The 27,570-nt window shown below is 41.8% G+C and overlaps 1 protein-coding gene across 1 annotated transcript in view; it reads right to left on the reverse strand.

Annotated features, from left to right (window-relative positions):
• Positions 1–27,570, reverse strand: part of ANKS6 (ankyrin repeat and sterile alpha motif domain containing 6) — a 58,881-nt gene that overhangs the window by 9,602 nt on the left and 21,709 nt on the right. The window contains 10 exon segments of the mRNA XM_068396240.1: positions 78–145; positions 2,044–2,160; positions 3,598–3,787; positions 14,195–14,364; positions 15,063–15,228; positions 16,495–16,641; positions 16,643–16,699; positions 17,724–17,773; positions 18,347–18,557; positions 27,391–27,539. Of these exon segments, the coding sequence (XP_068252341.1) occupies positions 78–145; positions 2,044–2,160; positions 3,598–3,787; positions 14,195–14,364; positions 15,063–15,228; positions 16,495–16,641; positions 16,643–16,699; positions 17,724–17,773; positions 18,347–18,557; positions 27,391–27,539 (1,325 nt within the window).

Here is a 27,570-nt window from a genome sequence, read left to right on the forward strand (position 1 = left end):
CACGATTCTGATGCAATGTGTGTCGCACCCTACTTTTTCTAAAGCAGTAAAAAATAAATTTTTTAAAAAAGATGTACCTCTTGTTCCTCAAAAATAGGCTGATATTTCTCAAGTGACAATTTTTTAAGGATGCCCGTCAGCTCATCTGCAATAATAGAAAAGAAAAAGGAAACAAAAAACACTCTATGAATCAAGAAAGATTTTAGTGATCTCTGCATTGTTAACTGCCAAAATATGTATTAAAACATATATTCCACACAGTGATATATGACAACAAAAACCCAACCACATTTACTCTGCATCAGAAATTAAAATATTGGCTTACTGTGTTCTCACCTACTTCCGTGTACTGTAATTCCATCTAGTCTTAACTTGCTAGAACAAAATCTGTCTGTTTTATTACCCTTTTCTTTCCTCATTAAAAGGATCTTAAAAAAACAAACCACTACGGACAACTTAGGCACTTCAATGCCTAAAATGCAGGTGCTTGGCCCTAGATGGCTGATGCACATCATGCAGATTAGACAGCAGAACTCCTCAAGCAGGCAATGAACTGAATGGCAAATTTCCATGTCATGATCCAGGAAGGTAAATTGTAGACACAAGCAACCACCCAGCTGCTCATTCAAAGCACTGATACAACAAGGGTATATCTGAACCTCTTCTCCTTAAGTGCCTGACATCCAGGCATCTTGAACACAGACAGCTGAAGTCCAGCTAAGATAAAACCTGGGCAGAATTTAAGTTTCATAAGCTTACCTTCCAAGGCTAACAGCACTGGATATTGGGTTTCCTCTCAAAGTCTAAGGAATTAAAAGTTGGTAGGACCTGATAGTGACTCTTCCCACACATTTAAAATGTGATTAGCCAGTTAAAAAGCGTAAGTGCAGTTTTAGAATAACCTGCCATTACGTCTCTTTAATTACACAGTACCTCTCTCAACTAAGGATTCTGTTTATTTTTATTGCTTTGCTGTGAAAAGGGACTAATTTTTTTTTTTTCCCAGAAGTACCAAAGTGCTCAGTTAAACTAGGGAGTCACAAGTCAAAATGAAGAACATAAATGATTACGTTAAACAACCAAACGGTATTTAATATTCCCCATATAAACTTACTTCCATTGTAAAGACCATTCCCAAATATACTTTGCTTTTATTTATTTCACTTCTTTGTCTTTTGACTGTCCCTTTTCTTTCACCATCAGTAGAAACGTGAAAGAGAATCTCACTCTCTCAGCTTCTCAAAAGACATCAGGTATCTTGAGATGGACACACTTTTCTATGCACCATTCTGGAAGCCTCCTTCTTCACACAGAAGAGACCACAGAAAAGTGAAGTGAAAAATTCTAGTTGAGTCTTATTTTCTGCTAGGGCTTTGGTTTCTTACCTCAAGGCCAATTAATTTGGCATGCTTAATGATTTGTAAAGGTTGTGCATGGTTTCAGGCTAAACGCTTTAGTACCCTAACTGAGGTTAATCCATGGGAAAAGGTAACCAGCTTTAAATCATAGCATGAGAATTTCTCTGTGTAGTTTGATGAAAAATATCATCTTACAGAAAGAAAATAAAAGTTTCATTAGAAGCCCTTAGATATATTATCAACCTTTTTTTCTTTTAGGTTGTTAGTTAGCCTTCTCATTTTTCATCACACTGCTGTGTTTAAATTATAGGCTGTGATATGGGAAGAAACTTTCAGGGTCTCTGAGCCCAGAGCCTTGCTGTCATAAACAACTATAACATCTAACACCTCACGCACATATAGAATGCTTTCAGCTGTAGGCCTTTCATGTTTTCTTTTCCTCTTTCCCTCTTCTGTATTATACATTAGGTTTGAACAAAACCTGAAACATCTCAGTTTACAACTCTTGCATAACATTGCTTCTCCTTTGTTTTTCACTAGGTCTTTCTTTTGCTCCACTCATATCTTGTCTCCTTACCTATATGCCTAGAGAAAGCAAAGGTTCTCAAGGCTCTTACTACTTCTGCTACATTAATCCTATTTAGCACCTCTTTTATACTACTCTGTAGTAGTAGTGTAAGATTACCTTTCTCCAGGTTTTCAGAGCCTCCTTTTACTCTCACATGGTTTCGTCTTTCATGATTCTCTACATCACTGGTTCTCAGAATAGGGACAAGCTGTTGATGGTCCACCAAGTGGTTGCCTAAAAAGAAACCATGCATACCTCTGAACCCTGCTGCCTACTGTTCCTTCACAGTAATAGTCAATGAAAAGCAATTTTCTAATTCATTTAACATTACTTCAAAGAAAAAGAAAAGTTAACATTGCAGGCCTTCTGTATTGAGTCTTATGATTACTACTGGGCCTATGAGCATTCGTACTATTGCTGCTAAATCAGCTCACAGTAAGCCTTGAATTAAAGGACCACTTAACAATGAAATTTTACAAGCACAATGAACCCAGAACTACTTAGGCTATTGACAATCTATCCCTCTGCTACAGAGGAAACTCACCATATCATGGCACTAGTGGTGCAGTCACAAAGCTTCTCCAGGTGAGAATGTAACAGCTGACAGCTTGGGGAATTCCCCTTGTTACCCAATAGCGAGTTCTCTTCACTTTATATATTTCTGAACCAACAACTCTTATGTTATCAAGCCATCATTATAAAATGGCACTAACTAAAATGTGAAAGGATTTTCTTCAGCAGTCAGTACAGTATGTTACAGCTAAGCCATGATAAGAGGACAGAAAGCAGGGCAAATATCACCTCTCTTTACTGTCAAATGCAAGTACAGTGTCAATGGACAAAGTTAGCATAAATGAAAACATCAATACGGACACTTTCAAAAAACCAAAAATATTACTAAGCGCCTGTTGCAGAAACCAGATAAAAGGTATTCTCTCATCTCTTATTTAAAAGATACTGTGTCATGTTACTTTTTTTTTTTGACTTTTTTTGAAATGTTTACAGAAGAAAACAAAGTAATTGACATCCTGTTTCCAATGCAGTAAAATGACATTTTAAAATAAACTGTTGTAATTTAGACCTAAAAGTTCAACTTAAAAGGCAGTAATCTTATTGGAAAAGTAGTAACATTATTATCCTTTCTTATGACCTAAAGTTAAAAATAAGGTCGAAATAAGGCTATTTTTGCAATTTAAAAAAAAATAAATGCAATACAGCTCTTAAAAATCAATTGCATGTAGTTATCACTTGCTATGAATCAAAATTGTATTTCTGTAGTGATGTGCTTCCCTGCACTTATAAAAAAAGAATTTTAATTTTGAATGTGGAGAAAGTGCATTTTCTACCCTCAGCAAAGCGTGAAAACCAGGATTTAAGCCAGAAAGAGGGGAAGGAAGGAGGCCACGTAAGAGTGGCCTACCTACATGCTCTATGCTAGCTTTGAGATGGTACCAATCTCTGTCTAAATAGAAGGGATCGCAGCTTTTGGAAGAGAAATCGCCAGTTACTGCAGGAATGCCAACCTTGCAGAAAAAAACACCAAAATACTTTTTCTAGAAAGAAAGAAGTTCTCACTCTCATGCAGATACACACTAATCCAGTACAGTTATATGTTTAAACACTTTGTGCTCTTGATGAATGAATCTCCCACAACTACAGTGACCTACTCACCATCTTCTGTAATAGTACCACTGCTGGAACCATTGCTCTTGGCCTGCCTGTGAGAAGGAGAGAGAGAGGACTCTGCGTTGTGAACCTTAGGAGATGGGGAGGGTGAGGCAGAAGGTGTGAGAGTTGGTGACGTGCTTTTAGACGTAGATGAAGTCCCAGATGGAGGTCTTTTGTTCATCTCCAGTTTTTGCTATACATAATGATACAATCATTTCAGTTAAAAAGAAGTTTATCTATATGTGACGCTTCGATATTACTTAAGTTGCATTTCATTCAGAGATTTAATTAAATAAATAAAGTCTCAATTAAAGCTTTTCAAAGTACATCAGACGCTAATTTAAAGTTGCACTTCACGCTGGATTAACCAGAAATACGTAGCAAGCATAAACTAAGTTTTGGGTGCATTTAAACCCATCGCTGCACTGGAATGAAAGTTTCCAGTCAACCCTTAAACTTGTTATTACCTAAATTGAGTCAAATTATTTCAAATTTATTAGGTATTTGCAAATATTTAATAAATTTGGAGGCATGAAAAACAGGAAAATAGATTAATTACAAATGAGGATTAAGAATATATATGTATGTATATCAGTCTTTTCCAAAACAAGTCAATGTACCTAATTTCCTACATTCCTCAATCTACCTATCACTTCATACATTTCCATGTTTGCATTATATGACCTAAAAAGAAGCCTAGGTGATTTTTTCCTGGATTCTTGAATCAGAGTTTAACTTAAAATACCTTTTGTCTGTCAGGCTGCTACAAGAAAAACATAAGAAAAAAGTTGAGCCTTTTAGCAAGGCAAGAAGGGAGAATGATGGTATTTCCTTCCTCTCTACTATTTTGCTTTTGTGCTATGGCATAAATGGAACTTTTCTAGCCAAAGAGATGCAGATTAAAAAGATAAACCTGATTTGAGTGGTAACATTCTTCCATTACTCTATCCTAAGCCAGAATGTACTATCTACTTAGCCCTGCATCTGAACTGACTAGAAGTAATGTAGCATGATACAAATTTGAGAAGTCTCTGAAGAGCATTGTAAACTCATTTCCATTTTTTGTCCCTTACTACATTCCCAAATTTCCCTGTATTCTGTTATTGGTTATTTGTGTTTCAGAATGGTCTTCCCTCTCTAGCGCACTGTCTGCATTTATTTAAATTACATCACCCTGTAAATCGTTATTCAGTTTTTCTTTTCCTTTCTTTAAGGCTTGTACAATCCCCACCACCACCACCACGGATAACTTTTGCAAAATTGATCAGTGTAACATTGCTGCGTTTTTACATCAGCTGCTTCCAAGTTTAGACAGCATGATCCTAAGGGAGTGCACAAGCATTTCCACAATGGATATAGACATTAAATTTTCAGCATTCATGTTGTTGATTACAACAACAAAGTAGGCTATTTAAGCTTTTGCAGCCAGCATGGATCCCTCTGTGATTGTGTACTCCCAACAGACACTGATATCCCAAAAATCACCTCAGATGTGTGATACATGAACATCTATAGCGAGATCTACACTGATGTCCTGGTTTGGCCTAAACCAGGCCAATTTTCCTTTCAGTGATTTTTACTTTCAGCTAAGTCTCCTCTAAATAACTGCACTTTCTGAAACTAACTGCATGTTTTTGCAGACAGTGTCCTGCTTCCAGGACTGATAACGCTCGAAGTTTGTAGTTATCGCTGAGGCACCGGTAGGGATGTTGTGCAGTAAGGCTCTTGCTGTACTTTTTTCTTAGAGAAACCAAGGTCACCGCTGAATTCCTCACTGCTTACAAGTGAAGAGCCGAAGGGGGGTTGCAGCTGCAGCGGGGAGCAGACAGGGCAGGTGACCCAAAATTGACCAACGAGGGTATTCCATCCCATACACGTCATTCTCGGTATAAAGCGGGGGATCACGAGGGTCTCGCTCCTCTTGCTCTTGGCTTGCTCTTTCTGCTATGGCCGGTGTCCAAGGAGGACTCCGACTGTTTTCCTGCTGCCCCCCGATCCTGATCTGTGCATCCCTGAATCCAGCTCTCGACCGTCGCTAGGCCCAGCCTGGGCCTTCCCGGAGCCTGCCCTGCAGTGCCGGTGGTGACGTTGCCGACATCGGGGGAGCTCGATCTTGGTTTTGTATATATATTTGTATATATTTGATTATTCCAATATTATTATTATACTCTTTTTCATTATTATAGGTTTATTAAAACTGTTTTAACTTTCCAACCCATAAGTCTCTCTCCCTTTTCCCTTTCCCTTTCCCTTCGGGGGGGGGGGGGAGGGTTAACAGAGAGCGTCTGCTGCAGGTTTAATCGCCAGCCCAGCTTTAAACCGTGACAGATTTATTGGCGCCCAACGTGGGGCTCGAGAGAAGCTCCAACAGGTTCCTCTGATAAGTCGAATCCCAGCTCCGGCGGGAGGAGACCCAGAGAGCTCAGCTGAGAGAGTATCAGATTTCTTCCTTTGAGATTTACGAGGGGGTTGGAAATTAAAACAGATAGGGAAGATGCTGATGTCATTTTTGAGTACTGTGTTATCTCGTCTTTTTATAGAGTTTCTTTCACAGTTGAGTATTGCAATGATGCCTTACCTGCCGTGGGCACTGTGTTATTGTTTGCTTCTTATGAATGTTTACATGCGGTTTAGCAGTGGGCGCTGGTCGAAATGTATTGTTTTGGTATGGGGTTTGATACTGATTTATGCTGTGATAAACTGGGCAGTTACTATTCCGATCTCTTATCTCTATAACACAATGATGGGCAGTTTTAATCGCGAATCAGTAGCAGCGACTTCATCTGCACGCTCCAGGCGTCCTTTAGCTGATTCTGTTAATGATTACACTTCCAGTTTTACTTCAGGAAATAGTACCTTCTCCTTTTCTGCCAAGCTGGTTCCTCTAGATTTTGTGAAATTAGGATGGTGCTGTCTAGGTGGCATGTTTTTATTTTCGGTTGTCCTGAATGTGTTTCTGATGTGGGATAAGATTAAATATCGGTGCAGGGACAGGTGTAGGTGTTATGCAGCCACCTCAGATCCTACAGCGTGTGCTGCCGCTACAGCTCGCACCGCAGCTGCTACACCCTCCAAGATGGCCACTGCAGCTACTCAGACTCTAACAAGTCTCAGCACTCCCACGACAGCCACTGCATCTACTCAGACCCCAGCATCTAACGAATCTGTACCAATTGCTCCTGTAACCAGGAAGAAATACCAAAAGAAATCAGCTCGTGAAGAGGAGGATGATGACTCAGAGCCTTCTAAGGCAGAGCCATCACAGGACCCAGGTGAGGGCCCTTCTCAGGCAGAGTCAGGGCCTGACACAGATGGGGGTTCCCTTGATCGTCATTTTAAAGCAGACCCATTACAGAAGAAAGGTCGTTCTAAAGCAGAAACTATCACAGGAGGAGGACTCGGATGTAGAGATAACCTACCACTCCTTATCCCTGAAGGACCTGAGAAATATAAGGAAAGATTTCAGCCGTTATGATGGTGAGCCAATTATTACCTGGCTGCTCCGATGCTGGGATAATGGGGCGGATAGCATGCAATTAGACGGCAGAGAAGCCAGACAGTTGGGATCCCTGTCCAGAGATGGTGGTATTGATAAGGCGCTTGCAAGAAAGTCAAACACTATCAGTCTCTGGAGGCGACTCTTGTCAGCTGTAAAGAGCAGGTATCCCTATAAAGATGATGTTATGAGCCACCTGAGCAAATGGACCACTATAGAAAAGGTATTAACTACCTTAGACAACTAGCTGTGCAAGAGATCATTTATAGACACCCACGGGAAATTGTAGATCCTGTAGATCCTGATGAAGTGGAATGCAACCGATCCATGTTCCGGAAGGTTGTGAAGAATGCTCCACCGACATATACCCATACATTGTCAATATTAGTCTGGGGAGAAAATGCTATGGCACGACCTAGTGTGGATGAAATGGCTAACTGTATGCGACAGTATGAAGATAGTATTTCTTCCCCACTGCAGGCCCGTGTCTCGGCTGTGGAAAAACTGACAAAGGAAAACAAGGACTCATTTAAACAACTGTCAGACAAACTGTCCAGGATCGAGAATAAACTTGACTCTCTACCTACACAGGCACGCGTTGCAGCTGTTAAAAGAAAACGCCCTCCTACAGGACCAGCTCAAAGGAAACGGAACACATCACGAGGTATCCTGTGGTTTGCCCTGCGTGGTTATGGGGAAGACATGAACAGATGGCATGGACAACCTACCAGTACCCTACAGGCACGAGTACGTGAGTTGCAAGCTAAAAGAAATACCAGAGAGAATTTTTCTAGGAGGATGGCTGCTCCAGGTACCAGTGAGCAGGACCCCAGTCAGGGTAGATGGGCCTCAAATTCCTTTTTCCAAAGTGTGAATAGGAGAAATGAAGGTCCAGTCCCTGTGAGCAGCACAAATCCATTTCTTAATTAGGGGGGCCCTGCCTCCAGGCAGGTGGAGGAAAGGGACAACCGAGTTTATTGGACTGTGTGGATTCGATGGCCTGGCACATCAAAACCACAAAGGTATCGAGCCTTGGTAGACACTGGTGCACAGTGCACCCTAATGCCATCGGATCATAAAGGGGCAGAATCTATCAGTATTTCAGGAGTAACAGGAGGATCTCAAGTGTTATCTGTATTGGAGGCCGAAGTGAGCCTAACTAAAAATGAATGGAAAAAGCACCCCATTGTGACTGGCCCAGATGCTCCGTGCATCCTTGGCATAGACTACCTCAAGAGAGGGTATTTTAAGGACCCAAAAGGGTATAGATGGGCCTTTGGTATAGCAGCTGTAGAGACTGAGGACATTAAACAGCTGTCTACCTTGCCTGGCCTCTCAGAGGATCCTTCTGTTGTGGGGTTGCTGAAGGTTGAAGAACAACAGGTGCCAATTGCTACTACCACGGTGCACCGACGACAATATCGCACCAATCGAGACTCCCTGATCCCCATTCATAAACTGATTAGACAATTAGAAAATCAAGGATTGATTAGTAAGACTCGCTCACCCTTTAATAGTCCTATATGGCCAGTGCGAAAGTCTGATGGAGAATGGAGATTAACTGTGGACTATCGTGGCCTAAATGAAGTTACGCCACCGCTGAGTGCTGCTGTGCCAGACATGCTAGAACTTCAATACGAACTGGAGTCAAAGGCAGCCAAGTGGTACGCCACCATAGACATTGCTAATGCATTTTTCTCTATTCCTTTGGCACCAAAGTGCAGGCCACAGTTTGCTTTTACCTGGAGAGGTATCCAGTACACCTGGAATCGACTGCCCCAGGGGTGGAAAACACAGTCCTACTATTTGCCATGGACTGATCCAGACTGCACTAGAAAAGGGTGGAGCTCCAGAACATTTGCAATACATTGATGACATCATTGTGTGGGGTGATACAGCAGCAGAAGTTTTTGACAAAGGGGAGAAAATCATCCAAATTCTTCTGAAAGCTGGTTTTGCCATAAAAAGAGGCAAGGTCAAGGGACCTGCCCGGGAGATCCAATTTTTAGGGATTAAATGGCAAGATGGGCGTCGCCAGATCCCGATAGAGGTGATCAACAAAATAACAGCTATGTCCCCACCAACTAACAAAAAGGAAACACGAGCCTTCTTAGGCGTTGTGGGTTTCTGGAGAATGCATATTCCAGATTACAGCCAGATTGTACGCCCTCTTTATCAAGTGACCAGAAAGAAGAATGATTTTCAGTGGGGCCCTGAACAACGACAGGCTTTTGAACAGATTAAACAAGAGATTGTGCATGCAGTAGCCCTTGGACCAGTCCGTACGGGACAAGATGTTAAAAATGTGCTCTACACCTCAGCTGGGGACAATGGTCCTACCTGGAGCCTCTGGCAGAAAGTACCAGGGGAGACTCGAGGTCGACCCCTAGGATTTTGGAGTCGAGGATACAAGGGCTCCGAGGCCAATTACACCCCAACTGAAAAGAGATACTGGCAGCATATGAAGGAGTTAGAGCTGCTTCAGAGGTAATTGGTACTGAAGCACAACTTCTCCTAGCACCTCGATTACCAGTACTAGGCTGGATGTTCAAGGGTAAGGTTCCCACTACCCATCATGCAACTGATGCTACATGGAGTAAATGGATTGCATTAATTACACAGAGGGCTCGAATAGGAACCCTAATCGCCCAGGAATCTTAGAAGTGATCATGGACTGGCCAGAAGGCAAAGACTTCGGAATGCCACCAGAAAAGGAGGTGACACGTGCTGAAGAAGCCCCACCATATAATGAACTACCAGAGGATGAGAAGCAGTATGCCCTGTTCACCGATGGATCCTGCCGTCTTGTAGGAAAGCATCGGAAGTGGAAAGCTGCTGTATGGAGTCCCATACGACGAATCACAGAAGCCACAGAAGGACAAGGTGAATCAAGTCAATTTGCAGAGGTAAAAGCCATCCAGCTGGCTCTAGACATTGCTGAACGAGAAAAGTGGCCAAGGCTGTATCTTTATACTGACTCATGGATGGTGGCAAATGCCTTGTGGGGGTGGTTAAGCAGTGGAAGCGAAGCAACTGGCAGCGTAAAGGTAAACCTATTTGGGCTGCTGAACTGTGGCAAGATATTGCTACTCGGCTAGAGAAACTAGTCGTGAAGGTACGTCATGTAGATGCTCACGTACCTAAAAGTCGGGCAACTGAGGAACATCGAAACAACCAACAAGCAGATCAGGCTGCTAAAGTGTTCCAAATAGATTTGGACTGGGAACATAAAGGTGAACTATTTTTAGCTCGGTGGGCTCATGACACTTCAGGTCATCAAGGGAGAGATGCAACATACAGATGGGCTCGTGACCGAGGGGTGGACTTAACCATGGACTCTATTGCACAGGTTATTCATGATTGTGAAACATGCGCCGCAATTAAGCAAACCAAACGGTTAAAACCTTTGTGGTATGGGGGGCGGTGGTTGAAATATAAATATGGGGAGGCCTGGCAAATTGACTATATCACACTCCCTCAAACCCGCCAGGGTAAACGCTATGTGCTTACCATGGTGGAGGCAACCACCGGATGGCTGGAAACATACTCTGTGCCCCATGCCACTGCCCGGAACACTATTCTGGGCCTTGAAAAGCAAATCTTGTGGCGACATGGCACACCAGAGACAATTGAGTCGGACAATGGGACTCATTTCAAAAATAGTCTCATAGATAACTGGGCCAAAGAGCATGGCATCGAATGGGTATATCACATCCCCTATCATGCACCAGCATCTGGGAAAGTTGAACGGTATAACGGGCTGTTAAAAACTACCCTAAAAGCAATGGGGGGTGGAACCTTTAAAAACTGGGATAAGCATTTGGCACAAGCTACCTGGCTAGTTAACACCAGAGGATCCATCAACCGAGCTGGCCCTGCTCAGTCAGACCTTTTACATACAGTAGAAGGAGATAAAGTCCCTGTGGTGCATGAAAGGAATCTATTGGGAAAAACTGTCTGGGTTCTTCCTGCTACGGGCAAAGGTAAACCCATTCATGGGATTGCTTTTGCTCAGGGACCTGGATGTACTTGGTGGGTCATGCTGCAGGATGGTGGAGTCCGATGTGTCCCTGAAGGTGATCTGATCTTGGGTGAGAATACTTAATTCTGAACTGTATGATGTTAATTGCTGCATAATACTAACAGTGTTCATAAGTGTCTTTCAGGTTGAAGCAGTGGTGATGGGAATAGAGCTAGCTGCAAGTGGTGTCCAGTAACCTCCTCGAGACTGACATCTTTAACCTGCAACCCGTGGGCATGAACCGTGACAAAACTCATACCATGTCTCCTGCCCTGAGAGACTCCTAGCCAGATGGAAACCCACAATCCTGAACTAAATGAACTTGATGAACTTTTTTTTTTCTGTATAGAGATGAATCATAAACTAATGTTATCTGTATATATTTTAAAATGAAAAGTTAGTGGTGATCTGAGTATGACGTGAATGGTATGGAATAAGGGGTGGAATGTCCTGGTTTGGCCTAAACCAGGCCGATTTTCCTTTCAGTGATTTTTACTTTCAGCTAAGTCTCCTCTAAATAACTGCACTTTCTGAAACTAACTGCATGTTTTTGCAGACAGTGTCTGCTTCCAGGACTGATAACGCTCGAAGTTTGTAGTTATCGCTGAGGCACCGGTAGGGATGTTGTGCAGTAAGGCTCTTGCTGTACTTTTTTCTTAGAGAAACCAAGGTCACCGCTGAATTCCTCACTGCTTACAAGTGAAAAGCCGAAGGGGGGTCGCAGCTGCAGCGGGGAGCAGACAGGGCAGGTGACCCAAAATTGACCAACGAGGGTATTCCATCCCATACACGTCATTCTCGGTATAAAGCGGGGGGATCACGAGGGTCTCGCTCCTCTTGCTCTTGGCTTGCTCTTTCTGCTATGGCCGGTGTCCAAGGAGGACTCCGACTGTTTTCCTGCTGCCCCCGATCCTGATCTGTGCATCCCTGAATCCAGCTCTCGACCGTCGCTAGGCCCAGCCTGGGCCTTCCCGGAGCCTGCCCTGCAGTGCCGGTGGTGACGTTGCCGACATCGGGGGAGCTCGATCTTGGTTTTGTATATATATTTGTATATATTTGATTATTCCAATATTATTATTATACTCTTTTTCATTATTATAGGTTTATTAAAACTGTTTTAACTTTCCAACCCGTAAGTCTCTCTCCCTTTTCCCTTTCCCTTTCCCTTCGGGTTGGGGGGGGAGGGTTAACAGAGAGCGTCTGCTGCAGGTTTAATCGCCAGCCCAGCTTTAAACCGTGACAACTGATTACGTTTTGTTATCATTTCTATTCAAAAATATTTTCAACAGTATGATGAACTGCCTTCCCAGAAGATGAGCTGCAGGGCACTGCACCTCACTACTTCTTTATCCCCTAATGTCTTCCATGGTGAGTGGGAATAATAGTTAAATTTCTTAGTGGCAGCACTGTTGTAACAACAGGCTCAAAGATCTGCAGCTCAAAGCTCACAGGCACAGGTATTATCTCTTAATAGGCTAGCTAATATAACTGGAGAAAAATAAGATTTTTTGGGGCACACAAGCAGCTCTTCTGAAATTATTTCCAAGATAAAAACAAGCTGGGAAGAACTGCTGAGAGTTTAATTAGAAATATATTGGTTACACCACCTCCAAAAGAAAAAGCATTTGGTTGCTGTTCAGTAGAGAAGACTTTAATGAGGAAGAGGATAATAAGTGGCTTTGTCTACAGGAAAGAAAGAGACAGATCATTTATAACCCGGGGAGCAGTTAGTGGGGTAGAAAGCAAGGAAAGATTATCACGTGCCAAAGAACCAGTATGAGTCCATACCTTTTGGGGGTCCAGCAGAGTTATAAATTTTAGCTCCCAATTTCATCTTTGAAAAGCAACCAGTAGTCCCTTCAGACTCAGGACTGACAGATCAGAGACAAAGTGACTGTTCGCAGAAACTGTTTTGGCATTGCTAGTTGCATGCTTTTCTTTTTCCAATTTTTGTCCTCCAGAAATTTCAATTAAATAACTAAACAACTTAGTAACTTAATTTATCACTGACATTTAAAATTAAATTATTAAATATACATATTGCTTACTGTTGCAATATAAGACATCACAGAACAAGACAGCAAATACAATAATTTTATACTATGGCCATTTTTCTTTCTTTGGGCAAAACTTCAAGAAGAATCTCATGAAGAGATGCAAAGAAAACAAAACAAAGCAAAACGAGCTGTTTGGAGATTACACAAGCAAAAAGTTGAGAAATTTTGCTCTCGGGTCATGTTATTCTAACATTTAGAGAATACCAGATGTTAAAATTAAAACCCCAAATTATATGTTTTCTTTCTCTTGCTCTCTGCAATGTAACGTTTTCCTGTGTGAATAAACCCATACATTTCACAATACTTTATCACATCTTCTGTTACGATGCTGCTTTCTAACTTGTCTCTCTGAAGATTTTGAAGATTTAAAATCTTAATCCTTAAAAATTTTGTACAAAGCAGTTGGTAACTTCAAAGTACATGCACAAAAATGGGCAGGTCATGAGGGTAAAGCTACTTCAGGAAATTTATAGGTAAGTCAGCACAGATAATGCAGCCTGCACTCAGGAGCAAAACCTGACCTTGGTGATAACTTAATGTTCGTACTGTTTAAAAATAACACCTTGTGGAGCAGACTGGATACATGCATATTGTTCTGGTACAAATGATCTCATTCTGCACTGAGGTTGTCCCTTTGGAGGGAAACAGCTACACCACTTCAGAGTAAAGCCCAGGAATAACCAACATAAAACACTGGACTCAATCAGGGCCATAGAAAGAACTAATGAGAAACCCAAATAACAGTGCAGACCTACCCTAAGATCAAGTATTACATTTACTGTTTTTAAAATGGAGTGAAATTAATAATAAAGCAAAATCATGTTTTATTATTAGGTCTGATCTTTTGTAGACTTGTAATTAAAAGGAAGGTCTGTGGAGCTGAAAAGTTTCCACTACTGTAACAGGTGTTCACTCATTTCAGGCTGTGCAATGTCATGCAGTTACATTTATCAACCATCCATGACTAAGACATGAGCTATTAAAATTAGCCAGTTTGGAAGTACAAAAATTTACATTTTTCTGTACCTTTACAGCATGCCCATTGCCAACAATTTGAGCACATTGCAAATCAGACAGAGTGGATGAAGGAGTTGACTGCACTGGACTATGCTGTTGGCCGGGTTTCTGTTCAGGTAAGCCTGCTGCTTTTCTTCTTTGGGCTGCAATCTGAGACAAAACATTATCTGCACTGCCACCTAAGAAAAAAATAAAATAAAAACAGATTCAAGGAAACCATCATTTTAAAGTATTTGTTAATTCTCAATTCACCTCTCTCCATTACCCACTTTCTTTTAAAAACTGGATGAAGTAAGAGAGAGAATTGTAAGGTTCAGACCTGTTCAGCAGCTTTCAGGAAAGGGAACAAAAATCAGCCGCAGGAGAGGAGAGAAGCCAGCGTTGTCTACACACACAAAGCTGACTTTAATACTCTTTGGATATAGGTTTCATGAGCTGCTTCACCATATTGTCTTTACAGCTGCCAGATACAATGCTTGCAGCTTTGTTTTAATTGAAAAACAAATTCTATTTTAAACAAAAACCAAGAAATGTGGGTAAGAAAAAGAGAAGGCTCTATGAAATGTATGTTGCAATGAACAAGCATCCACCTGATCCATCGTGAGTGGACTCAATAAAATCAACGTGTTTTTTCTGAGACAGAGGCTAACCTATGAGACTACTTCAACAGACGTGAGGCTGTTGTCCCCTTATGTAGGTGTCCAAAGTCCAATCCTGTTCCAACGAAATTTATAGAAGTTTTGCTTCTATAGTAGCCCTCAGTAGAAGCCCTCAGTAAAGGTTTATTTAATATCTCTACCATCACCAACAAACACTAATTTTTTAGCTGAACCAGATTCAAATTACTTTCTTATTAAAAATAAAAGCAGCATGGTACCTGATCTGTTATGAAGTTCTCCTCCATGCCTGTTGATTCCCGCAATGTTATTGGATCCACCAGAAGAATGAGGAGAATGGTTGAAGTTGTTGGAATTTGAAGGAGATGCAGGTCTTCTTGCAAATGCTGGTAATTTGACTGGTCTAGTACCTTTGCTAACGGATGTCTGGAAAACAAAAGGAAAAAATATTTCAGCTTTCTTATTTGAGCAAAACAAAGATCAAACTTCAACTGCTATTTTATGTATCGTAAGTTCTGAAACTTCCACTGAAGAACAAAAGGGATATCAGAAATAATCTTGTTTTACATAGAAATATATATTCAATATATTTGTATATAAATACTTATATTGAATAGATATATTCAACAAAAGAAATTACACCATAATAAAGGCATTAATTCTCCTTAACCTTTGGCCAATACAAAATGAGCATATACGATGCACCTGAAATATGATATACACAGTATTACAAGCAGGGGGGGGGAAAAATCATCCCTTGAAATTTCTTTCCTGCAGAATCCTGGCTTTGTCTCTCCCATCTTACAAAACAGCTACCACCTACTTCTCAGCCATCATATCCCTGTTTCTAAACAAGCTGCAACAAGTGACATGAACTTTCTCTTTTCACTTAAAAAAGGAAGACAGAAAAAATTCCTCCCAAAATGTCTTCATTGTCCCATTTCTAGAACTGACATGAAATACAGTTCTGGACTAGTAAAATAAACTCTTCTCTACACTTGGCTATTAGAGTTTAAAGTCAGGGGAGTAAGCACTTCTCCTTTTTCTCCTACTAACTACGAAGCAAAGGTTGTTGAGGTTGTTCTGCTTCATGTCTCAAGTTTTGCATTTTCACTAAAAAACACTGTAGATCAGGCAAGCTCCTGCTATAAAAAATAGATTTTATTCAGACTTTTTCCCTTTTTACAGTACTTGCACTTTAAGGCTGTGTGCCTTCAGCCCACTTCATCAGTAATTACTAATGTTTCAGAATGTTATGTCTGATATTTATGTCTCACTGTTATTTCTTCCCTCCCCATCAGTTCCTAAAAATTGAGAAACTTTCATTCTTTTCTTCTGCTCTAGTCTTCTTCGAAACCAGAGCAGTTTCTGCCACGCTCCAATGACTGTACCTACTTTGGCAACTAAAATATATAGGTTGAACCAGCTGCCACTTTAGCTCTTTGCAGCAAATTCATTAGGGCTAGACTTTATTCTGGTTAACAGCAAACAAGTAGTTTCATTTCATACAAAACTTTTCTTCCATTTATGTTCTTTCCATAGAGATGTGTATTCTTCCTAAATAGCTTAAAGGACAAGCCATTACTGAGACAGTTGCTTTAAGTAATTTCTAATCAGAAAAGCAATGTGGGCTCACCAGTCAGCATGGCCTGGACATAACACAGTATTTTCACACACATTTTGTTTGCTTACTATATCAGAGTTCCCACTGCTGTTAAAATCGTGCTTGTTCGCCCTCTGGGGCCAGGCAGTTCTCATCTGTTCAGCTTTGCCATCTTTGCTGATTCGCGTTCGGTCAGAATTCCAAAGCTCAAAACTTGAGGGCGGTAAGAAAGGGGGGTATCACTGCTTTCAGTTTATCACTGGGCAGCCTGGTAAATGGAGCACTACTTCTCAGCTGAGAGAGGGAAACGAAGACAGGGAACAAGAAAAGAGCCTCTTCTTAAGAAAGATTACTGGGAGCTGATGATGCAGTTTCAAAATTGTAAGTTAAATAAAAAGATGGAGACAAATGCATATTTAAACAAAATAAAATGGAAACAAGAACACAAACGTAGTATTTGTGAAGATGTACAACATATAATAACAGAGAGAATCCAATGGACATTCTGGCACCCATCAGTACGCTCATTCATTTAATACAATTAATATAGTTCATTAAGTGGCAGAAATGGTTTCTGCTGTCACTGGGCTGCATCTTGCTTCAAAGTGATTTTAACAGGAATGTTAACAATTAATTTCCAAAGAAATAACAAGGTAGTCCTCTCTGTATTCCCAGACAGGACACTAGAAACAGTGAACAACTGCCTGTTCCTGTTGCATGTGTTCTCTAGAAAGAGAAAAAAATAACGCAACTGATTTGGCTTCCTGGAGTTCTGTCAGTCACATCAATAGTTACTCCATCTTCTTAAAAACGAACATAAAGGATAACCAGCCAAATTTAATGACATCTCCAGGGAGTAAGATGAAGGGGAATTTAAAGCTACAGCATAACAAAAGAAGAAATAGAATACAAATAAACATCCCAAGCTAAATATTTAATGGCTGCCTCTACTAGTAATTTCTGACTTTCACATTTTACTATGTTCCATCCATGTTTTCATCACAGCATACTGCTTGTCAGCAACTAATCAGCTGTTACTTCTATTTTACTAACTCATTGCTGATCATACAAAGGTATGGATAACTCTTGAAAAAAGTCAATACTTGTCAACAGCTTCCATACCATACTACTTGTAGTACTTCCTAGGCTAAGAACTATTGATGTATCACATCTGATGTCAGTTTTTGTCTAGTGACTATCAACAAATGACAGCTCTCTTTCTAATGGTGAATTGGATAGGAAGTAAAAAAAATAAAAATTATGGGAGTTGCATGACCTCCTGAATTGGGCTGCACACACCAAGAACACTGCGACATACCATGGTTGTCAATAATTCATCATCCTTTTCTCCTTTTGCAGTGTTTACACCTGAAAAATATATAAATGATGTTGTAGTGTTTACACACTCCTACTTTTGTTCTCAAGGATAGTTTATTGTTTTCAAACATTCAACAGCTTTACCCTCAGTAAGTATACAGAACCAAGATTTTCAGTGACAACGTCATGTACCTAAATTAAATTAAGCCAATAGTCTTTATTTCACATCACAAACTGTGGGGGTTTTGCATGGACAGCTGTACAGTTTCAGTAGAAGTGCTTCTCAGAATTACTTACGCATTTGTTTAAATAAATTGGTTTTCATTACATAAATTAGTTTATCAAAGATAATAACAACTTTTGAGTGACCTGTCTCTGCTGTTCAATTTAATGGTGCTTGCTACAGAACAGTAACATTGTTATATTAGCATTTTCCTCTTAAATGATGCTGCATTCAGCATTCAGTATGATCAACAGTCAGGAGTACAAACATTTCTCTTTCTATACATTACATGTCTTTTCAGTTATATTAAGCTAAATAAAAACTAAATCAATAAATTAGAAATAGCATCATCTTGACTACCCCGCGAGAGCTCACTCCCCACAAGACAACTCTGGCTTTACCAGTATTTTTGTTATTTGTGATCCGAGCTGTAGCAGCATCAAGGTTTCCAGAGGTGTCTGTATCACTCTGTGAAACTGCTTTTATGGTGGAATTTAATGATGGTTCAGGCTCATCAGGAAAAGGCACAAACTGATTGGAAGGAAATCCATGGCGCAATGTCTGAGTCAACTTCAGCTTGCGGAATCGATTGGACATTCTGCTCCACCAGGACTAGATTGATAAGAAGACACAACAATTTAGTTCCAACTAGAAGAAAAAAAAGAGGAAAAGAAATGTACAATTAAGTAATCCTTACTGCAGTGACAAATCTGTCAAGGAGTTTTTGAGATAAACTACGACACCAATGTTAAAGTGGTTTGCAATTATCAACAGACTCCTTCACCACCATTTGTATGCATAAGATTAATCTCTTTCCTTATTTTTCATCTGGCAAATGGCTTGCAATATTTTTCCACACTATCTGGAAAGACGAGGTAGATAAAAGTATTAGGGTAATTTGAACACAAAATTTTCACAGCTACATGGCAAACATTTAATCTTCCCATTAACTTCCAACTTCACCATCCATTCTTACACTCTCTGGCATCAACCAACTGGCACATGTATTTTCTGCTTTTTAGAGGCCTGCATAGAAGTTTATCTGATCTGCCTGAAAGCCTCTCCTTAAAAAAATCAGTGGCAAACTGGAAGAATTCTGATAGTATTCCTGTCAAACTAAAGATCCACAATCCGTACAGTACAGCTATACAGGTAACTTAAACCCTGCTGGACTTGAAAGACTAAACTGAAAAAGAGCAAGGCAAGGAAATATCAGCTGTGAAAACAACAAAACCTTAGGAATACTGCACCTACAACCTCCATCCACACAGGTATCGCGTATGTGGAGACTGTTACACTGAAGGACCATCTTTGCTCAAAATAAAATTTATCCAAATATTTAGACCTACACATTCTTACAAGCAGACAGTACAAGATGCTCCAAGTATTTAGCAAGACATTTCTCTAGACTATACGAGACCTATAGGCTCTATTAAGAAGACCTATGCAACCTGTATTAAAGATTATGTGGCTTGTAGGTAAGTAAGTCAGATTATAAATATCTTCTGATTATTTCTTAGTAAAGCTCCTTCTTCCCTTTCTGAAACACTTTAAAAAAAAATAATAGTCACGTAAAAGTGATGATACTTCATCAAGGCAGCTTTATGTGATATCCAATCCAGATAACACACCTTCCTAGTTTACTCTTTATTCTTAGCCATTCCTTCTCAGCATCCATATTCCCCTCTCTCCTTGGGATTTAACATTTTTCAACTGCTTACTGATATATGTCTTCCCAACTGTCATACAGCAGAACTAAGTCATACAAACTGTAAATTTATTTCCTGTAAATCACTCCTTCTAGCAGATGATCATCGGAAAGATTATAAATCTGCACAGAGCATTAGTAATGGATAGAGTTCTCAGACCTCTGTATCTCTTTGGAGCCATAACTAATAAAGATTTACATTACTTTCAGCAACAAAGACCTGATGGAAAAAGGCAAGAGACAAATAGCTCTGAGAAAGCAATAAAAACCACATGGTTCAGCATTATTCACCTTCCAAAAGGAATTGAAAGGGCAAAAAAATCCCTCTAGTTTTAATGCAGAGTACAATTGTAGGTAGATTAGGGTACGGCGACCGGAAAATCTCGGGCTGTAACGGAAGGTAGGCGTGGCGAAAGGAGCAGGATGTGCAAGTATCGCGCGAGTTCGTACGGGACAAGACGACTATATAAGGCTGTTGCGCAGTTAAATAAACGCCATTTGTTGCATCCTCACATTGGTGTCAGTGCTCAATGGCCCTGGGGTGCGGATAGCCTCAGGCCAGCCAGCAACCGAACGGAGCTTGCCGCAGACAAGCGGCAACAAATGGTGACCCCGACGTGATTGCTGGGCTGGCGGACCGCAGGCGGTCGGAGTGGGTTCGCGAACCATGGAAGCCTTGATAAAGGTGATTTCGTTACTGGGCGGGGAATTTAAGATTTCTGTGAAATCGAAAGACGTAGCCCAGTGTGTGGACCGTCTCGTTGAAGAGGGGGCGGTGGCAGGACCGGCTGATTGTTTACAGCCGAGTGCCTGGGAGCAGTGCTCGATGAAGCTCGCTGAGCGAGCTATGGCAGTGGGTTCTGCCAAAGAATTAAAAACATGGGGAGTTATCTTGCGGCTGCTATGGGCTACGCAGGAGGACCGGGCGACATGGGATGCGGCTCGGGCGTGTTTACATGGGGTCTACCCTGACCAAGACAGAAGTGGCAGTGGTGAAACTCCTCCAACATATACTCTCTGAGAGAGGAATTAAATACGATGAAGCTGCATTAAAGCAGTTACTGTTCTGGGCAAAAGATAAAGGACATTTTACAACCTTTAATGATGTCTTTGAAGTGCCTTTATGGGAGAAGATTGGTGACTCTCTCTGAGATGCGGTGTCAAGTGGTGATAAGGAAGCCTTTAAATTGTCTGCTACATGGAGGCTGGTTAGCGAAGCGTTAAAAGGAATAAAAGCAGAGAGAGAAGTCACACATACAGCTTTTATGGCTTTAGGACCACAGGCGTCTACTACTACTTCGCTATTTGCGGGACCAACACCTCCCACGGCCCCGGTGGCTGTACCGGTGGCAGCTCCTTTATCGCCGTCGGTACGGACGGCTCCGAAAAAAGCTGAGGAGCGGGGAGCGAGTAAAATAGATACAGATCCATCAGGACTGATCGTGCGCCCTAAAACACGAGCTCGATTTGGACTAATTGAATCAGATGCTGAACAGGAGACTTGGCCGAAACCCCCTCCGAAACCCCCTCCTCCTCTCATTGATCTCTCTACGGATGAGGCTGAGCAGGAGGACAAGAAGGAGGGTAAACCTGCTTCGTATCCACCTTTACCGGATTCGCCGTTTCCTGAGTCTGTTGAAAAAAGTTTACATTCCGGTGCTAAACGACCACCGTTAAAGTCGCCATTTAGGGAGTCAGCAGTACCAGAATCACAAGGACTTAAAGGACTGTTACCATCACGAAATGGACACGAACTTGACATGACAGAGCTTGGTAGACGACTGGAAGAATTAAAGACGGAATTGCAGCAGCACCATTCAGCCAACACCTCGAGGCACGTGACTATGTCTCCCCCAAACCCCCCTCTGTGTTCGGGACAAGTATTAGGGCCACCTCAACCTCCTTTGCAATTCCCTACTCCACCTTTAGATCAGGGCGGGGGGGGAGGTTTGCGTCCATCTGGTAATGTGGGAGGTGAGGGAGAGGATCAGCGTCCGCCCGTGTATACGGGGGAAGAGGGGGGGAGGAGTGAAATGGAAAGGGATCATTCGAGATGTGTTATTAGAAGGGGTTATAATTCCACAAGCATATCCGGTGATTGTGGGTGCGGGTCCTGAGGGAAGAAATATTTGGCAACCGTTAGATTGGAAAATTGTAAAAGAAGCATTGTTACTACAGTTAGCGAGGGACAACACAGGTGAGGACTGCAGGAGAGTTGTTGCAGGGATGGCGAATCGTGGCCCCACCTTAACTGAGCTAATGGATGCTTGCGGGAAGGTAGGAACACTACATTTCAGATGGAGCATTTAGCAAAAACTTTTGCGGCGGCAGTTAAGGTAGTTCATCGTTGTTATACATGCGAGCAAGAAGGTCACTTTAAGAAAAACTGCCTTAAGAAGTCGAAGCTGAGTGGGAGAGATAACTGTGTTTTGATGTGTCATTGCTGTGGGAAGCTGGGGCATCTTGTGAAGCTGTGCAGGTCTCAGTATAATGCTCAAGGTCAGCTGATAACAACCAGCTGCAGAGTGCAGAGAAACTGGAGAAAGAACGTGGGGAGAAACTGTGTGCTGACACAAATGAATCTTCCCAACCAGTTTCAGGTCTAAGCAGTCAACTCGCAGCCCGAACCGCAGGGAGCGCAGGACTGGTGTTTCCACGCGGGGTTAACCTGTGCGGCTGCCAAGCCTTGGACCTGTGGCAAACAGCCGTTGTGGAACGAGTACAGATGTGGGACATAAGGCTCAAGTTATGGCTGCGGCCGTACTTGGGGCTTGCGTCGTCACAATTGCAGCCTCTATTCCAATTGTTAGCAGGGGACACAAATTTAACAGCACCACGACAGACTACTGCAGAGGTACAGCAACTGATTACAGAATTAGAAAGCAGGCTACATTCCAAATTTGTACATCGTATTGATTTGAATTAGGAAATACAAATTATCACTTTGTTTGATAGGCAAATTCCATATGCAATAATTGGTCAATGGAATTCAGAATAATCAAATTCGTTACATATATTGGAATGGCATGATTGCAGAGCTATTGGCACAGATTATCATCAAAGGTCGGATGCGAATGTCGGGAGCTTGTGGACAGAGATCCTGCATCACTAACCAGTTCCTATTGCAGCTCAATACTTTGAGTGGTGTATGGCTAATAGCTTTGCTTTGCAAACAGCTATGGAGAATTTCTCGGGACAGGTTGTTTACCACTTGCCCTCCCATCCTGTTATAAAATTGAGTGCGGAACTTCGAATTGCCACAGGAGTGTGGTGCGCAGACACTCCTGTGGATGGAATTACCATTTTTACAGATGGATCTGGGAACACAGGCAAGGCGGGCCTTGTCTGGTATTCTGACGGCAGTGGGAATCTATGGTAGTACAACAAAAGGGTTCACCTCAGGTGGTAGAATTACGAGCTGTATTAGAAGTATTTCAGAATTTTCCCATTCCCTTTAATTTGGTTACTGATTCAGCATATGTAGCTGGCATTATAAAGCAATTGGATAGATCTGTTATAGAGCATACAATGTAATCAGTGTGTTTTTGAATTGCTGCGAAGCTCTGTGGCAAGAAATTCAAATCTGAACTGCATTGTTTTATGTTTTACATGTAAGAAATCATACTAATTTGCCTGGGTTTATTACGGAAGGCAATGCGATGGCGGACAAAGCAGCGAATAAGATATGGACACTATCTGAAGCCAAAGATCTCCACGGCTTTCTGCATATCGGAGCACGAGCGCTCACAAAACGCTGTGGCATCCCTCTCACACAGGCTCGAGAGGTTGTTGCGACTTGCCCATACTGTCAGCGTTCACCGTTATGGAGTGCTGGGGTCAACCCCCATGGACTGAAGCCTAACGGCATATGACAATCAGACTTCACCCTATGTCCTCAGCTCAGACCTCAACCATGGCTGGCAGTCACAGTGGACACTTACAGTATGATGATTGTGGCCACCCCGCATCGGAAACAAACAGCACGCTCCATTCAGCTACATTGGAATCTTGCAATCGCTTGGCTAGGCCTACCTGTCGAGATCAAAACTGATAATGGCCCCTGTTTTATTGCTCATACCACACGTCAGTGGTGCCAGCGGTGGGGTATCACGCTCAAACATGGCATTCCGTATAATTCTATCGGGCAGGCCATTGTAGAGCGCGCTAATCAGACGCTAAAACACAGAATTAAGATTCTTGGGGAGGGGGAAGGATTCCCAGACGTAATTCCTGTCAACTACCAATCTCACATTTTACATCGCGCTCTTTATTCTTTAAATCATTTTGCCCGGGGAGACCAAGAGCGTGCCCCAATTGAGCGACATTGGGGTCCAGGGGTGCCAGAAGTGGGCCCCCCAGTCAAGGTTCGGTTCCCTGGGACAGCGGAGTGGGAAACAGGTTGGGAGCTGCTACATCACAGGAGGGGGTATGCCGCCATCAAACGGGATGATGTTATACAGTGGGTCCCTACACGCTGTTTGCGCCCTGATTTAAAACAAAACCTCAACCCGAAGTAATATGCATGCTATCCGAGCTTTATGTTTTGCAGAAGTACCTGTGGGGGAAGCCAAAGCAACATCAGCCTCTACCTTCAGAAAGGAGGTGTCCCGGCAGCACAGAGAGTCTGGTAAAGCGGCGGGGCGCCAAGAAAGATGAGGAACGGCGACCGTTGCTGAGTGAAACAAAAGCTTTGAACAATGCGCTCATGATTAGCTTGTGCTTTTGCTTTGCATCTCAGGAGTTGCAGGGGAATCTTACTGGAGAACCTGGGCTCGGGTACATAACCAGACACGGTCCTGTTGAGGACCAAAGCTCTGGGGGGAACGTTTCCAGCCAGGGCAGAACGCTACTGTAAATAGTTCCCTCGTTGTGGATGAAATGGATATAAGGGATACTCCCTTTCTGTCTGCAGCACCCGTTAGTATTATTATGTAATGGTACTGTTCACAAATGTTTCTACCCAAGAGAGCCATATGGGTGGTGCATATTTGGCACCTTAGAACCCACGGGCATCTTCCTGAAACCTGAGAGACGAGGCAGGCGACTGCCTCGACGAAGAAAGAGGGACTTAGGGACATTGAGAGTAGAGCTGGATGATGGCTAGGTAATAACCAGTGAGAACTGTTTATGCAGGGGAGTTCTTATCTTTCCCTGTCTGGAAAGGCGCTGCAGGAGTCTTTACGTTAGCTTTCTCTCCAGATGTAGGAGTACAGCGAAATTCAGCCGCTCTAGAGAAAGTGGTTTGCCACCTTCTTCGAAACAATAAGGCGGTTAAAGCTAGTAATACAGGTAATGCAAGACAAGTCTGATCAAACTTCAAGGATTTTGAAGGCTCACCATGAGGCGATCGATGTTCTTTTTGATATCCTTATCCAAGGAGGGTGTAAAAGTGCCCGTTTTGCAAATCTTTCCTTTTGTTGTCTCTCTGCGGACGATTATGAACAGATCCAGGAACGTAATGTAATCCTCCAGAAGGCAGCGGATAGCTTGGTAGAAATAGCTAAGGAGGATCCAGTTAAATGGCAATGGCTAGCTGATATCGGAGCTAGTGTCTGGGGATGGCTAATGTCTTGGTTTTCTTGGGACAAACTCATAATAGTTGTTGCTGTTGTTGTTGGAGTTATTCTCCTAACATGTTTTGGTTTTCCTATTTTAGGATGTTGTATCCGCCAGTTACGCTTATGCTTTGACGCAAGGCACCAGAATCAGCGATACGCTTTACTTCGCATGACTTGAAACATGGGGAGGGGGAAATGTAGGTAGATTAGGGTACGGCGACTGGAAAATCTCGGGCTGTAACGGAAGGTAGGCGTGGCGAAAGGAGCAGGATGTGCAAGTATCGCGCGAGTTCGTACGGGACAAGACGACTATATAAGGCTGTTGCGCAGTTAAATAAACGCCATTTGTTGCATCCTCACATTGGTGTCTGTGCTCAATGGCCCTGGGGTGCGGATAGCCTCAGGCCAGACAGCAACCGAACGGAGCTTGCCGCAGACAAGCAGCAACAACAATGAGCTTACAAAAGAGACTGCTTGCACAACATGGTTGGTTTGTTACAGGAGCAAGTTAGCTTCAGTGAACAAAAAGATCACTTCTAAGTTCTTGTCATCTTTGTTATTCTGCTTCACAGCACTTCTGCTTCGTTAACATGTGCTCGCACCACAAACTAACTCGAAATGGAGCAAGTACAGCCACTATGCTACCATATAAAAAACTACTGCTCTCCAGCAAGAAAGGAATGATAGTGGAGAGGTTCATCTTGTCCTCTGGTGTTCAGAGTATGGTGGTCTGAGCTCTGGAGTTTCCAGTCTGCCGCTGCAGAAGGTTGTGGCCTCTCCATATACCCTACCACATCACACACATACAGAAGCTGGAATAAAGGGCTTTAAACTAGACTGAAGCAGCCAAGTAACAAAAATGCATTTGTGGTTAAAAATACTGGCTGTTAAAAGGCTGGAATCTAGTAGCAGTGGCAGAATGCAATACTACCAAAGAACATAAAAATGGTGTTGCCACTTGAGAAATACCTTAGACATTTGTAACAATATTAGGAATTAAGGAATAAGGGGAAGAACTGGAAATCTCTGCTCTCAAACACCTTTAATCTAAAAAAGAAACTGAATGTGGTAATTCACACTGCTCCAATACTGACATTGGGAGCATAACTTGCTGAAGAAGCACAGGCAGGAAGAAAAGAGAGGCAATAGAACTTTTGTATATAGAAAAGGCACAACTTTATTTTCAAGTCCAAATGGCGAGAAGCAAAGTAGTTAACAGTTCCTGTGTGAAAGGGGTAAAGGATGAGATCACGGTTAGCCACTACATAATCAGTAGGTAAAGAAACACCTGTATTATGCATAAATTACAAATAAAAGAAACACACAACAAAATAAAAAGTCTAGTAGTTAATGACAAAAGTGATCAAACAGGAGACACAGAAAAGGGTTTTTTTTTTTTAAACTTTAAAAGCAGCCTACTTGCAATCAGGTATTTTAGTATGAATATCATTAACAGGATGGAAGGTAGGAATATATGGCCTTTGCTTAGCAGACTAAGAATATTTAAATGAGCTTACATGAATTAAAACCAGACAAGACTGATTAAATTTACCCGTAGAGTAATTACAGACAACATGACCTTCTGAACAAATACTGATTATTTTCAAGATAAGCTAAATAAGTTACAGAAATTGGGCAAAAGGCAAATACATAATCACCCTTACCCAAAAGAAGAAAATCTGAAAAGTTACTGGCCGAAAAGCTTAACTTGAAATGACGTCACTGAAAAAACAAATCTCTGTACCACATCTACTCCAATTTCAAACAAAACAAAATTAGCCATGAGTATAAGAACAGTCTACTAAAATTGGAGTACATTTGGATTTTAAAGGCAGATTTAAAATTAAGATCATCATCGAAATTCAGTTCCAAACTTATGAACATGGTACCTTCCACTACTTAATTATGTGATCTATGTCTCGGCACTGAAATGCTTCAAAGAAAACTCTTCCTTATAAGTCTTCCCTTTGCTTTGCTATCTGACAAAAAGCAAGCTGAACACATGCTACATTTCATAAAAACAGGAAGCACTGTCAACAAGGAATTCAGAACCACCCCCTCTAAAAAAAAAAAACAAGTACATATTAGATCCAAAGTACTTCTTAGCAATGACTTTCTCTGCTTCATACATTACAGGAAACAATAACACTGGTCATTTATTAAGAGTGAATATATTTACCTTCAGACCTCCTTTGTCATCTGGCAACATTGGGACATTTAAGGATTGCCTGCTTTTGGAACAAGGCAAAGATGACCTGTTGTTCAGTTTATTTTTGTCTTTGTCTACTTGCATGCATGCTGATGCCAGTAACCGCACAAGCTCTGTGTCTAAAAGAAAACAAATTAAGATAATGTTTAG

The sequence above is a fragment of the Nyctibius grandis genome, chromosome 3 (assembly GCF_013368605.1).
Source record: "Nyctibius grandis isolate bNycGra1 chromosome 3, bNycGra1.pri, whole genome shotgun sequence".
Taxonomy (NCBI): Eukaryota; Metazoa; Chordata; class Aves; order Nyctibiiformes; family Nyctibiidae; genus Nyctibius; species Nyctibius grandis.